Raw genomic sequence first — 14,483 nt, forward strand, 5'->3', positions numbered from 1 at the left:
AAGTATCTGGGATTTGAAGGTTGACATGGAGGTAATGTGATGCCCACCACCAGCGCTGCATGTGCAGAGCATCATCAAGGACTCCTCCCACCCCAGCCACACACTGTTTAACCTCCTCCCACCTGGGAGGAGATACAGAACCAGTTGGCTCAGGTCCAGATTCTTTCCCTGCTGAACTCCACACCACTCCATTAATACTCATACTTGTATGTTGCACACAATATTTATTATTTATTATCCTTTGCATTTCCATACAACAGACTGTTCACTATATATAGAATACAACACACAACTGCTTACCCTAACAGTGCGTAACATACCGTATATATTGTATTTGTAGTATTATGCATATATATATATATATATATATATAAATGATTGTGTGTATACTGTTCATATAGTTATATATTCTCATAGATATGTCATACTTATGCCTGTTATTGCACATTTGCACTATGCTACTACTTCTGGTAGATGCTAACTGCATTTCATTGCCTTGTACTTGTACTGAGCAGTTATATAGATTTTATGAAATAAAATGTTCAGCTTAGGTTGTGGATTTTCATGTTTGGTATCAGTTAACTGACTCTTCACAGGCTCACTGTTTTTCAGTGAAAAGGTACGAGGTGAAGTAAGTTATGCTGAGACTAGGCAAGCAGTGTTAGCTGAGGTGTTAAATAGTGAAATATGGCAGTAACTGAGTTAACTGAGTTGGATGGAAGGTTTTATGAATCTTCTCTGGTTAAATCTGTCAGTGTCTGAGTGAAATAACCCTTTGTAAACAGTACATGGGCCTTAAGTGACTTAGGCACTTGATAGGCACTTAAACACACCAGCTAGGAAAAACAACTGTGAATAAAAGTGGAAGTTAAGTTAACATATTCAGATCATTTACTCCACTTATTGTTTGGGAGTTTCTATGGATCCAGTAAGGCTAATTTTATCATTGTTTCATTGTTGGGCATCACTCTTGAGTTGGTTAACCCTTAGAACCCGAAGCCCGCAGGTAAATTTGTGATCTAAAATTAGCCTAATACATAAACATATCAAAAAAATCATTTACATGTCAAATCATGGTATATCTGAGTAGCCCAGGGTCTCCTGCAAATAACAACATATGGCATGTGTGACTGAAATACTTTAATACTATATCATTACAATTGTAATAGTAACTGACCCAAATACCAAACAATTACGCCAAATTACCCAAGGTTCTAAGGGTTAAGATACCCCCCCCCCCTTTTCATCTGATTTAAGGTTAAGCATGACAAGTCTAAAAAACCACAATAAATTCTTTTTAGGGACGCGTAACGTATGTGACTATTTGTAGCCATATGCAGTATAAGTACAGCTGGCAATACATTAAATATTCCATTAATGCTGAATGCCACTTGTTCATTTGTGACCTAATCATTTCAATAATGCTAAAGGATTGCTGTAGAATTTCAAGGTTGTCCTGGAACGTCTCTTTTCCTTTACACAGACGGTCATGGATCCTATCCCATGCCTCTAACTCTGAGCGCCACAGAGCTGATCTGGAGCGGATGAGCTGAGACACTTCACTTTTTTCCCCTTTGGCCAGACTCACACCTTCTTTACAGATGAACAGAACATCTATACCAATGAAGAGGGCGTTTAGAGTGATAAACCCGGCCCTGGCTGCTTTTGTCATCGCCAGAGGAGTGCCCTTAGCCAGCCGACCAATGTCAGGCAGGTCTGCAGCAAGGTTGGGGATGTTCCGAGCTGCTTTAGCTTCCTGAAGGCCCATACTGACCGCAGTCCTCGCTACCTCCTCAGTCTTCAGAGCCTTCATGGCTGAAGCTCCATCCACAAGGGCATCAATACCTTTACTGACTGTTCCAGCATGAATGATTGCTTTCGCAGATCCAAGTGCCGTATTACCCTCATCCAGATGTGGTACAAAACGCTGACGTCTAGCTGCCTGCTCTAGACAATCTAGAACCATCTGCACATCCTCCATGAATCTCTGGAAGACATTGTTGGCATTTGCCCCATGATGGCTATTGACTGCCATTTCAGTGATGCCTGTGACTAAGCTAGTGACCCCGCTGGTGACCCCTAACCCAACCCCAGTGAGCGTGAGGGCCAGGGACGTTCCTGCAGTGACGGGGGCAAGAGCCAGGCCTACGATGGACAAGATACTTCCAGCAATGCCCACTGAACTGCCCGCCACAGTGGAGATGCTGGAACCCATCTTCATCCTATCCAACTTAACTGCAGTCTCCTCTAGATCTGACAGGAACCGGAACATCCTGGAACGACGTCCCCTGTATGTCTCACTGAAGCGCTGACCTTTCCCATTAAATAAGAATGACATCCTGAATGACTCGTCCACTCTGAAAGAAAAGGGTTACATTTAAAAAAGCAGAGTAAATGCAAAACCATGCAACAGGACCAATCATATCATGGAAAACCAAATTATTTTAAAAATAAAGATGTAATATTCACACCATTTTGTTCGTACTGTCCATAAATGCAAACTAAGCTGCAAAAACAGCTTTTGGAATTCACTGTTTTGTGATGTCAAGGAAACCAACACATCTACATACACTATATAGCCAAAAGTACGTGGACACCTCTTCTAATTATTGAGTTGAGTTGTATCAGCTGCACCCTTTGCTAACAGGTGTATAAAATCAAAGACATAGTCATGCAATCTCCATAGACAAATGCTGACAGTCGAATGAATTCGTAGTGAAGAGCTCAGTGATTTTAAACATGGCATTGTCATATGATGCCACCTTTGCCACAAATCAGGTCATGCTAGATCTGCCCCAGTCAACTGTGATATTATTGAGAATTGGAAGCATCTAGGAGCAACAAGAGCTCAGCTATGAAGCAGTAGACCACGCAAACTCACAGAGCGAGTGCTGAAAAGTGTAGTGTGTAAAAAAAAAAGTTTCCAAACTGCTTCTGGAAGCAACATCAACACAAAAACTGTGCGTCAGGAGCTTCATGAAATGGGTTTCCATGGCCGAGCAGCTCCAGATAAACTTAAGATCACTATGCGCAATGCCAAGTGTCGGCTGGATTGGTGTAAAGCACGCTACAACTGGACCCTGCAGTAGTGGAAACGTCTGCCAGTCTGATGGATGAATCTGGGTTTGGTGGATGCCAAGAGGACACAACCTACCAATATGCATAGTGTCAACAGTTAAATTTAGTGGAGGAGGGATAATGGGCTGGGGCTGTTTTTCAAGGTGATTTTAGGACATTTTAGACAATTGTATGCTTCCAACTTTGTGGGACAGTTTGGGGAAGACCCTTTCCTGTTCCAGCATGACTGAGCCGCAGTGCACAAAGCAGCTCCATAAAGACATGGTTTGAGGATTTTGGTGTGGAAGAACTCCAGTGGCCTGCACAGATCCCTGACCTCAACCTCACTGAACACCTTTTGGATGAACTGGAACATTGACTGCAAGCCAGATCTCTCGTCCAGCATCAGTGCCTGACCACACTAATGCTCTTTTGACTGAATGGGTACAAATTTTGGTACGTAAACCCATACAAACATTTTAAATGGACTACAGAGGGAAAAATAACATTCAAGAAGAATGTAGGATTTGGGTCCTTTAAAATTTCAAAATGAGCTTAAAAACAGATGAAATACTCTTACCTGATTTTGCTCAAGCGGCCAATTGCATTTTTCATGGATCCATTTATGGTGAAATTAAATCTTGATGAAGATTTGCTGTTTTTCCACATGTAATAAACCAGACAGAATATACGTTAAAATATGTATTTAAAGAAGAAAAGAAAGAGTGTGAAAAATGTTACATTTATATTGATGACACTTACTCCTGTAGGTCTATAACATCCAAAGTGCTTTTGGACCTGTGGAGAAGAAAACATGAATATTTGAATATTTTCATTAGAATAATTGCAATATTCAGAAGAATACTGTAAAATATAGTGTGGTATATTTGACTTAGTTGCTTACTTCATTCTCTTGCAGAGCTGTTGTGTGATGAGGACGTATTTGTCCAGCTGGAAGGCCAGGACGTCCACATTTCCCAGCCTAGGCATGAAGAAAGCTCTATCATCTCTCTTGAAATGGATGAGGAGTGGGGACATGGTTCTGGCTGCTGAGATCACCGATCGTACAGCCTCAGTGTTCACTCCCTCCAACAGGAAGCTCTTGTCCACGAACACGAACAGTGAGGTGACTGCTAGCCTCTCTACTGCGTCCAGGAAGTGATGAAGTTTCTTCAGCCCCTCAAGAGTGTCTCCTAGAACTGCCCCCAGCTCGTTCTCCAGCTCCTGCTTTCTGATACAGCCTAAGAATTCGCCTGCACGGCTTTTGATGTCTCTCATCTTCTTTAGCTCTGTCTTCCTCTGAGTGGTCCATTGTTGTTCTGCGTCACAGAAGTTCTTGGCTGTTTTGATGTAGCTGAGGGTCTCTAAGATGTACTTTCGTAGTTGTTCCTCCCTGTGCAAAAAAAGGGGTTCTTTAAAGCAATCATATAAACTGACCACCCTGAAATATTACACTATGTTCTGGGCATGTACTGGACATATATCAGTGCAGTATTTGCATGTAGAAGCCATGCAGCCCAATTCAATACCACTTTTAACAGGCCCTCGTCCACTTGGCCTTGTTATTTCTCCATAAGAGAACGTCCAGCGCCATCTTTAGGGCTGTTCTATTACGTTATCAGCTCGAGTGAAGTTTATTAGATTAGCCCCCGGAAAGGCGAGGGACCGAGTGAACACAAGTGACGACTTCAGCGTCAGAGTTTGCCCAGAAATCATTATGATCTGACACATTTTCCTTTTCAAATCTGTAAATAATGGCAGGCAGAGATTCATAAGCCATAGCAGTAAAATACTTAGTCAAAATGCTTAACACTTCACAATCAAACATTTGACCTGTTGGGCTACAATCACTCTGCTAGCTTGCTACTTAGCATGCTAAAGGCTACATGGCTAACAACAACAACAGTAAAGGCACCCCATCAACGTTTATAGCCAGACAAACTAATTTTTCACACATTTTAGGCACATTATGTATGTGATCCTCAAAAGTTTTGCATTGCAAGGCTTGCTTGCCTTGCTGATTAGCTCACTGAGGCTAAACTAGCCAAGGACTAGCTATAATCCACTCTATATAGGGAACAGGGAGCCACAGCTGCTTTCAAAACCGCATACTACTTTCATGAACAGCAGACCACCTTTAGAGCTGCATTCATTAGTATAGGATCTACAGTACAGTGGTGTGTGGTTTTGGATGCAGTGACAAAAAGTAGCCTTGCATCACACCAGTATTTTGGAAAGTGTTGGGTCAAATGTCCACTCACACTCATGGTTCCAACAGCCGTATTGGAATTACACATTCTAGTTGTACAAGACTGTTTTCTTCAACTACTCACCTGGTGTCCATTTGATTTCCTCTGGATTTGAAAAGACTGAAGAACTTCACAAAACTGAGAAAACACAGTTGAGCTTTAATGATAATGTTCAGTTGTTTTCATGTTTGCTTGTTATTAAAACAAACCAATAACTACAATATAATCAAAACTATTTGGTCATAGTGATCCTACAGCAAGCGCCCAAAATTCTTGGAAAACATGATCAACAACATTTTAGGAGATAACAAGCAGTGATGTTGAATATCTAAATGTGTAAAGGCAAGTTGTCATGTATTATATGATTATTATGATTAGGCGTATGTAAGTCTGTGCACTTACTGTTGTCCCATTTTGTCCAGCTAGAATGGGAATATTCCTTTGGATTTTCTGTTCTGACGGTGCGACTCTCTTTCACGTTGTTAAACTGAACAACGTCAGTTTCACTTTCCGTCCTGTTATTATCTGCTTGCCAGGCTCTCAGCTACACCTACTGATAAGCGACTTAACCTTTGTTCTCTCTTTTATAGCTGAGGTTCTGAGCTTTGGTCTATGATTGAATGCTGGAGTATTCCATGTTCTCCCATTAGCTCTAGACTTATTATTTGCTTTACTATTTAAACGCAAACAATTTTTCTTTTTTCCGTTAAAAACCTGTATAATTCAGTTACAGTGCTGTGGTGTACCTCTGCTGGCCTGATTGCAGCATTACGGTTGTTAGATGTATGAACAGTTTATCACTGTGATAAGTCATTCCACAGCACAGTGGTGTTTACCCACGGTCTAAAACCATCCAGTCTTGTGGACGATATTGAATATCTGCTCGAGTCCAGCAGCAAACATGGAAAATGGAAGGCGCAGTTAGCTCCCAAGGTCAGCAGACCTCCTCAAACAACCAGTGGGAAACCTGCGCAAGCTCTGCTTGGACTTCAGTCTCAGATTCCTGCCCAGGCAAACCATAATTAAGCCCAGCCAATTATTATAGTCAATTATATACTCCCTAAATATTCACTCTCATCAACAATTGCAGGGACTGGTGAAGAGAGTGACATGGAGGTTTCCAGAAATTCCACAGCCACCAAAACAGCCGCCAGTGCAATTTCAGTTAAGACAACCAGTCCCTCAAAACAGTGTGGCAGCTGAGTGTGGGGAGAACACAGTTTAGGTGGAAGTGAAGCAGGATTTATTTGGAACTGAGCAGCTGCTAATGCCTTCTGCTTTCTTGCTAGGAGGCTGTGGTCCATCAGGACAGGATGTTGCTGCAAATGTTCTTGTTTTGGAGTCTGAACTGCAGGCCTGTAACAGCGCTTTAAGGCCTTGGCTAACAAATGGCTTCCATTGTTAGTGTAACCAAATCTCGTTTGCATTGCTTGACCAAACATGTTAACATGGCTAACCATGACAGAAGCTGGAACAACTCCTTATGTTTTCCAGATGTCTGAAGATGAGCTAATCTATAGCTTTGTGCTAACCTTCACCCCAATGACTATTCCAGGCACTTCCATCATTAGAGTTAGTGGTGATTCATTTGTTTTGCAGCACTATTTCACGGAAATATTTAATTCTGGAACTACAAACGTGTCTTTAAACTGATACAGGACAATGAATGTGAGCAGAAATGCACTGATGCCTGCATGGACACCCTATGCTGCTACTAAGGTGGTGAAAGAACAGCTTGTTTTCTCCTTGAGGGTCATGACAGGTTTGCTGAAGTTAGTCTATTTATAAAGTGTAGCGTCTTGGCTAAAGACTAATTGGTATAGTGGTGATGTTGCCTGTACCTACCTTGTTGTCCACTATGCTATCCTTTCAATCTCATTATAGCTGTAGTATATACAGTATATATAGACGTGGCTTCTTGCAGATGACTGGAAGTATGAGTGGCCATCCAACCAGTATTTCCTAGGAGACCTCTTTAACATTCAGGCATTGGTGATGCACTGCAACCATGTACCTCTCTATGTGTTTGTGGATAGCTGTGTGGTCACACCGGTCAATGATGCAAACGCAGTCCCTCGATACTCAATAATTGAGAACCATAGGTGCTTTTAATTCCTCTGATTTGACTAACTGTACAGTCCTCTCACTAGGTGTCTGGATAATGCAAATATTACAGGCTCAAGCTCCTGTTTATATTCCAAGATCAGGATGACAAGCTGCAGTTTCAGTTAGAGGCTTTCAGGTTCCAGCAGGACACAGTGGTAATGCATGCAATGGTGTACTATGGGTTCACAAACCCTGTTTTAATGTTCCTTATGACTTTCTTGGCTTTGCTTCATGACTAAGTTGCAGGAGATGATAAAAAGAGTTTTTTAATAGGAACAAGCTCGGCTTTGCTAGGCAACTGCCTATAAAGTACCTGTGTAATTAAGAGACCCTTAATAGTCCCACAACGGGGAAACTTCACCTCTGCATTTAACTCATCTGTGCAGCGAAACACTACATACACACTAGTGAGCAGTGAGCACACTTGCCCGGAGCGGTGGGCAGCCCTATCCGCAGCTCAAGGTTAGGTGCCTTGCTCAAGGGCACTTCAGTCACGTACTCTTGGCTCTGGAGATCGAACCGGCGACCTTCCAGTCACAGGGCCGGTTCCCTAACCTCCAGTCCACGACTGCCCTTGTAGCCTGTTTGGAGTCCCTGTGCAATGTGTGTAACTTTTTAAAGTTGCTTTGGCTTAAGCTTCAAGTTTTAGATTAAAGAATGGTGGATTGCCTTTTTTCTGCTAGTAGTGTAGCCTTTAGCTTGCTAACTAGCTATCAGACCAAAGCTGCATCAGTAGTGTTGTATAATGCCTGGAGCAGTTTGCTATGTAAATCCCAGTTTGAACATGGCAAAATCAGTTCTAAAAAATTAAGCATTACGTGGCTTGGACAGTTTATTTTATGCTAGAAAAGAAAACTGTCTTTTGGTTTATTTATTTCATACATGTGTAAACTTGTGTTGGATTTCCCCAAGGAGAAAAGTTAATGGTCATGCTTCAAAACAGTATTGAAATGGAGATCATGTGTTAACATCTATTGAACACTGCTGGGGGGAAAAATGCTTAGACCAGCATGAAGTCTGTGCTGGTCACCCAGCATGGCCATGCTGAAATACTGGCATCTGAAAAACGACACAGCTTTGCTGGTCAGTGCTGGTTTTTCTAGCAGGGATGGCCTGATCAATCTCTCCTTTCTGCAGCTCTGCATCACATAGTTCCTGAAGGTTACTGATGCTGAGAGCAAGGCCTGTTCCTGCTAAGAGGAATGTTCTTGCTTAACCCTTAGTAGTGGTCACCAACCCTCCTCCTGGAGACTCTTTCCTGTGAAAAAAACATCAGGGTCCAAAAAGATGACACCAAACCAGTAAGGTACTTGAATCATGTAGAATTGTCTATGATCATTTTACTTCAGATTTCTTAGAGCTTGTGTTGAAATTCTTATTTAAAGTCAGAAAATATCACTGGTTTAAGACATTGTGGCTGGATTTAAGTATTTGATCAGATCATAAAATTAGCAGAACCCAGCAAGAATCATACCTAAAGAATATTTACAACCTTATTTGGAACATTTTCTTGAAATGAGAATGCTGAGTTCTGAAATGTTGAAAGTGCAGGTGAAGGGGAGGAACAAACCGAGCTGCTAATGTGGTCCACACGGGTGGTGAACATGGCACAACAGCGCCTCCTCTACCTCAGGCGGCTGAGGAGGTTTGGCATGAACCCCCACATCCTCAGAACATTCTACACATGTACTGTGGAGAGCATTCTAACAGGCTCCATCACCACCTGGTATGGGAACTGCACTGCCATCGAGCGGAAAGCTCTGCAGAGGGTGGTGCAGACGGCCCAGCACATCACCGGGGTCCAGATCCTGAACCTTCTGGATTTTAAAGGACTCCACCCACCCAAGCCACTGTCTGTTCTCACAGCTGCCAAGCGGGAGGAGGCACAGAAGCATGAAGTCCAGAACCAGCCGGTTCCCAGACGGTTTCTTCCCCGGGCCATCAGGCTGCTGAACAGCCAGGAGTGTATCGGTCTATAGGGCTGTCACTACACTTCTGAATTATCATCATCATCATCATGATGATCTCCACAGACAATCCACACCACATCCACACCTCAAACAGACTCATTCTGATCTTACTGTATTTATAGCACATCTATATCTGCACCCTACACACATACATATATATATGTATATGAGATGCAGAGTACACAGTGGGCAGTGTGTATATACATGAGAAGCATTCTAACTGTGCATCACTCCGCTGTCAGTTGGTAACCTATTACCAGTTGGTATTCTATTGCATATATATATATATATATATATATATATATATATACACTGCATATATGTAAATGTGTACAACTGTACATATTATAGCTTTTAGTTCATAACTTATATAACTAACTGCACAAAAACTGTACAATGGAATAATGCAATACTGTGTACTGTGTACTGTGTGCATACTGTGTGTATTGTGTGTTTATTGTCTGTGTATGTATGTTAATATATATATTTCAAAATGGTAACTTTACAGGAGAAGGAAAAAACATACTTTACTTTTAATGTAAGTCAATGGAACCAGACAAGTCATTTTGTGCCGTTTCTTTTGGTCCATTCATCTTGAAACAATGTAAAGGACAACACGTGTTTTCAAATGATTTCAAAAATTTAAAAACGGCAAAAAATGGAGATATGAGGTTTTCACCTGACAGCAGCGATATATATATATATATATATATATATATATATATTATTATATTTTGGTAAATATTTTTGTATATTTAAGTACTACAAGGGGTTACGCACCTAAGATTCTCACTCACCTTCACGTTTGTGTAAATGTGATGTGACAATAAATGTGATTTGATTTGATATTGTAATGGAAAAAAATGAAATTAGCAACCCAGACAATCATGAAAATGAACAACAGATCTTTCTTTAATTTTGAGTAACAGTTTGGTTCATAGAGCTAAACCTGATTTTTGCTTTTAAAATGCCTTTTTTCCTTGTGTCCAGTAGCCAAAAGGAATGATGGGAGAAACACTTCAAACTACTTAAACCTGCAGCAAACCTCCATAGAAGGAATTTAGCTTCTAGTGCCCCCTATAGGCCGTCATAAAAAGCACCTATGAGGATGATGCAATACATACATTGTCACCTGAAAAAGCCGGTGTTAAAAGCTTCCTCTATTATGACTTATTTAGTAGCTGAATTGCTTCCCAGAGACGCATAAATGCTTCCTAACTCTAGTTTGGGTTGCAGTTTGGAATTGGCAAGCCTTATATTTTGCAAGTGGGCCCACTGTGGAATGAAATGTGAAGGTATTACAGTACATCCCGAGCATAGCCTGGGGGTTCTGAGCATTTCTGGGTGGAACTGAAGGTCTGGTTTCTTTAGGAGATCAGCAGCATATGGTGATGACCAGGTGTGTAGCTGCTGTGAGACAAACTGTGGCTTAAGAAAAGAAAGATATGTGTTTTCTGGAGGCAAGTCTACATAAAGGCACATTTACAGACGCAGCTGACCTTGCCTGATTCCAATTTTTCTTTGGCTTCCTCCAGAGCTGCAGATGGGTGCTAATGTTTTCCTGGTCACAGAAAATGCTGTCATTATTTGGCCATAATTCCTTTTTTTAAGATACTAAGTCAAAATGTCTAGAGGCAGGATTTAAAAGAAAGAAACCATGAAGTGTGTTACTGTTTGGTTTAGTTCTAAACTGAAGGGCAATATCAGTTTGGATGAGTAGCTATAGCACAATCAATGACAACAGCCAATTAAGGAACAGGTAAGCAGTGGATTTAATGATGTCATTTGATCCCTCTTTCCAGTGTTTGTAAGAATCATAGCAACAGCATTTTGGACAGGTGGTTCTGTGACAGTTTATTGTTGTATGTGTTTCATCATAGACAGGGTTTTGTTTCTTTAGGCTGCCTTAATAAAGTGTCATAACCAGACTACGGTGATGAAACAGCAGCGCAAGTTTGAGTGTTCACATGAAGGAAGAGCGAACATGAGTATTTAGATTTGAACAACATGAAAGCCCATTCCTGCCAGGTAGAAGACAAAAGTTGACATTCTGGCAACAGTATGTCAACATTCTGATTTAGGATCTCGACATAATGACTTACTATGTCCAAATAATTTCCTTGATATTTTGACTTATTTTGAAATAATGACTTACTGTGTTGAAATAATGGCTTAGTAATTTGAAATAATCACTCACTTTTGACATTTTGACTTATTATCTTGAAAAACGACTTCTGTCACACTAATGACTTAGTGTCTCTAAATAAACGAATTACTGTGTTTAATGGTTTAACATCTTGAAATAATTACTTACTTTCAACTTGACTTTTAAATATCATAAAAAATGAATTATGTCAAAATAATGTCTTAGTATCTTGAAATAGTGAATTACTTTTTCAACATTTTGACTTAGTATCTCTAAATAATGACTGACTTTATCAACAGTTTGACTTAGTATCTTGAAGAAATGCATTACAGTGTCAAAATAATGACTTTTTTTCTTAACATTTTGGCTTAGTATCTTGAAATAATGACTCACTATGTTTAAATAATGGCTTAGTATCTTGAAAACATTATGTACTTTTTCAATGTTTTGACTAGTATCTGGAAATACACTGGAAATACAATACATTATTTTACAATGTCAAAATAATGACTTACATTTCAAAAAAGTAATTCATTACTTCAGGATGAAAAGTCATGTCAAGATACATACACACACACACACACACACACACACATCATCTAAACGGCTTATCCTTCTGGGTTGCGGTGGGGTGCTGGAGCCTATGTTATGTCAAGATACTAAGTCAAAATTTTGAGTAAATAAGGCACTATTGAGCATATTTTTCTTCTCTACCTGATAGGAATTGACTTCCATTGAACAGTAACTGTCACTGTGTTGTGAAACGCTACCAGCATCACCCTTTAGTTGTTTATGTTTCAGCACTCCTCACTGCTGAAGCTCTTGGACATCTGTATTTGTAGCAACAGCATATTAGATATGTAATTTGGCAACACTGTATTGTTGTATGTATGTTTGTGGTCATAGCAGAATAGCATAGCAATGTACAGTCTGTTTCATCAGACAATAGTGATTGGTTGCAAGTCTGTTTCATCAGCTGATTGCGACTGGTTGCAAGTTTGTAGCTAGTTTCAGTGTCTGGTGGGTGGGGTTTAAGCAGACTTTGGGTTGGAGGTTTTAGCTGGACTTTAGTTCTGAGCTGAGATATTGTTCTTGGCTCTGATTGGAGGAAACTGACATATTATGGCTGACTCAGTTGGAAACGTGACCTTTCCCTTTAATTTGACCTACCATATGTAAACACATTTCAGTCCTTCAGAGTGGTTTGATACTAAATTGTTCACAGTGGTGGTGATAGGAACCAGAGGTCCACCTCTGAAAGCTCCCTTAGAGAAAGTTATTAGATGAAACGGTTATGAATTCACTGCCTGATGTCTGAGACACTGTTTTATGTAAATGTGTTTCCTAAAATCCATTCATGGTGGAGGTGTACATGCAGGGTGATGTGAGGCAAAATAGTTCCCAAAGAAAACTTATTTCTGTCAGACTTATCACTACCATCAACATTCCATATAAACTCAGAGGACACGTGTAGGTTCACTGCTGATTTTGGATAGTAAATAAAATGGCTCTATATGTGTTCCTGTCATTTGTGTATATTTGGTTCCCATCACCTCCACTGTAAAGAAATCTGAGTCGATATGTTTCTCTACAGAGAACCATTTCACATCAAACTACTCTGAATGGCTGTTTATACTGAATTTTATGGAATTCCCCAATGAGGAAAGAAACCAGGCCCTTCATAAGCTGGTTTAAGGTGATTGTGTGTCATCATTCATTATTTAGTTTGAGTGACTTGAGTGTCTTAAAGGGGAATTCCATAGATTTTTAAAAAGTTTTGCATAATTCTGTCACTGCGATGTAACCAAAGTCATTCAGAGTGGTTTGGTGTAAAATGGTTCGTTGTAGAGAGACTTACAGACTCCGATTTCTTTACAGTGGTGGTGATAGGAACCAGGAGTCCCCATGTCTACAACATAAATATGGTGTGGAATCAGCGAAGATTAAGACAGGGCAACTATTGCACTTTAAAGACAAACACTCTTTTATCGCATGGGCGGCAAGAGAGAACCAAGTTTTTTTATATGGAATGTTTAATAATGGCAAAAATGTGGAAAACCTGAAAAAATAAGTTTTCTTTTTAACTATTTTGCCTCAAATGCCCTGCATGTACCCCTCCACCATGAATGGTTTAAAAGTAAACTTATTAACAAGACATTTTAGGACAAAGCTAGCATTAAACAATGTCTCAGGCATCATATTCATTACTGTTTCGTGTAGTAACTTTCCGTGAGGGAGCTTTTAGAGTTGGACGTCTGGTTCCTAACACTGTGAACAATTCTGACTCGGTAAGTTTCTCTAGAATGGAGCGTTTCACACCAAACCACTCTGAATGACTCTGTTTACATCTTAGTCATTTAATTATGTAGAAATTTTGAAACATTGGCGGAGTTGCCCTTTAAAAATTTCTGGTCACTGGGAAATTTTATTCCATAATGTGCCACAATAAAAGTGTCAGCATCAAAGGTGTCATAATAATACAAATCATTATCATACAAACGGTAATAATCGCCTCACCTCAATGTTTTCTTAGCTAAACATAATTTATTTATTGAGTCTCATAAATGCCGTATTTATTTTTATTTTATTTATTTTATCATTTTCCTTTTGTTTAGTTGATGTCAGTGGTAGACGGTAACTAAGTAAATGTAATTCGTTACTGTACTTAAGTAGTTTTTTCGTGTATCTGTACTTTACTGAAGTTTTTCCATTTTGGGTGACTTTTTACTTTCACTCCACTACATTTCAAAGTCAAATATCTTACTTTTTACTCCACTACATTTTGTGAAATCTGCCGTTCCTTTTGGTTTATGTGTGTATAAAAACGTAACATTGGCACAGCGCACTTTGTTTTGAGCTTGTTTTGACCTGTTGGACATACCGACCCAGTGCAAGCAAACGGTTCAACATCACTGCAGCAGTGTAAAATTTTGGGAGAGTCTATTCAACATAAAT

At 40.0% G+C, this 14,483-nt stretch overlaps 1 protein-coding gene and 1 pseudogene across 2 annotated transcripts; one reads left to right on the forward strand and one right to left on the reverse strand.

The window, feature by feature from the left end:
* Positions 1–390: 390 nt before the first annotated feature.
* Positions 391–5,844, reverse strand: LOC118801726. 2 transcript variants are annotated; one of them, XM_036562087.1, is made up of 6 exons: positions 5,709–5,844; positions 5,391–5,444; positions 3,962–4,450; positions 3,820–3,855; positions 3,638–3,712; positions 391–2,357 (listed from the first exon to the last, which is right to left on the reverse strand). In XM_036562087.1, exons 1-6 carry the CDS (start codon positions 5,717–5,719, stop codon positions 1,298–1,300), a joined length of 1,725 nt encoding a protein of 574 aa, XP_036417980.1. In that variant the 5' UTR covers positions 5,720–5,844; the 3' UTR covers positions 391–1,297. The 2 variants fall into 2 exon arrangements, with proteins under 2 accessions (XP_036417980.1, XP_036417981.1); XM_036562088.1 differs by lacking the exon at positions 5,391–5,444.
* A 370-nt stretch (positions 5,845–6,214) lies between these two features.
* On the forward strand, positions 6,215–9,391 carry LOC118801720 (annotated as a pseudogene).
* The last annotated feature ends 5,092 nt before the right edge of the window (positions 9,392–14,483 follow it).

This window comes from Colossoma macropomum, unplaced genomic scaffold (genome assembly GCF_904425465.1).
Source record: "Colossoma macropomum unplaced genomic scaffold, Colossoma_macropomum, whole genome shotgun sequence".
NCBI classification, from domain to species: Eukaryota; Metazoa; Chordata; class Actinopteri; order Characiformes; family Serrasalmidae; genus Colossoma; species Colossoma macropomum.

Bases quoted from the DNA above. Each gene is read 5' to 3' on its own strand.
- LOC118801726 (XM_036562087.1), bottom strand. The intron at 4,451-5,390 runs GTGAGTAGTTGA...TTTTTTGCACAG, and splicing joins GGAAATCAAATGGACACCAG to GGAGGAACAACTACGAAAGT. The intron at 3,713-3,819 runs GTAAGTGTCATC...GTGGAAAAACAG, and splicing joins GATGTTATAGACCTACAGGA to CAAATCTTCATCAAGATTTA.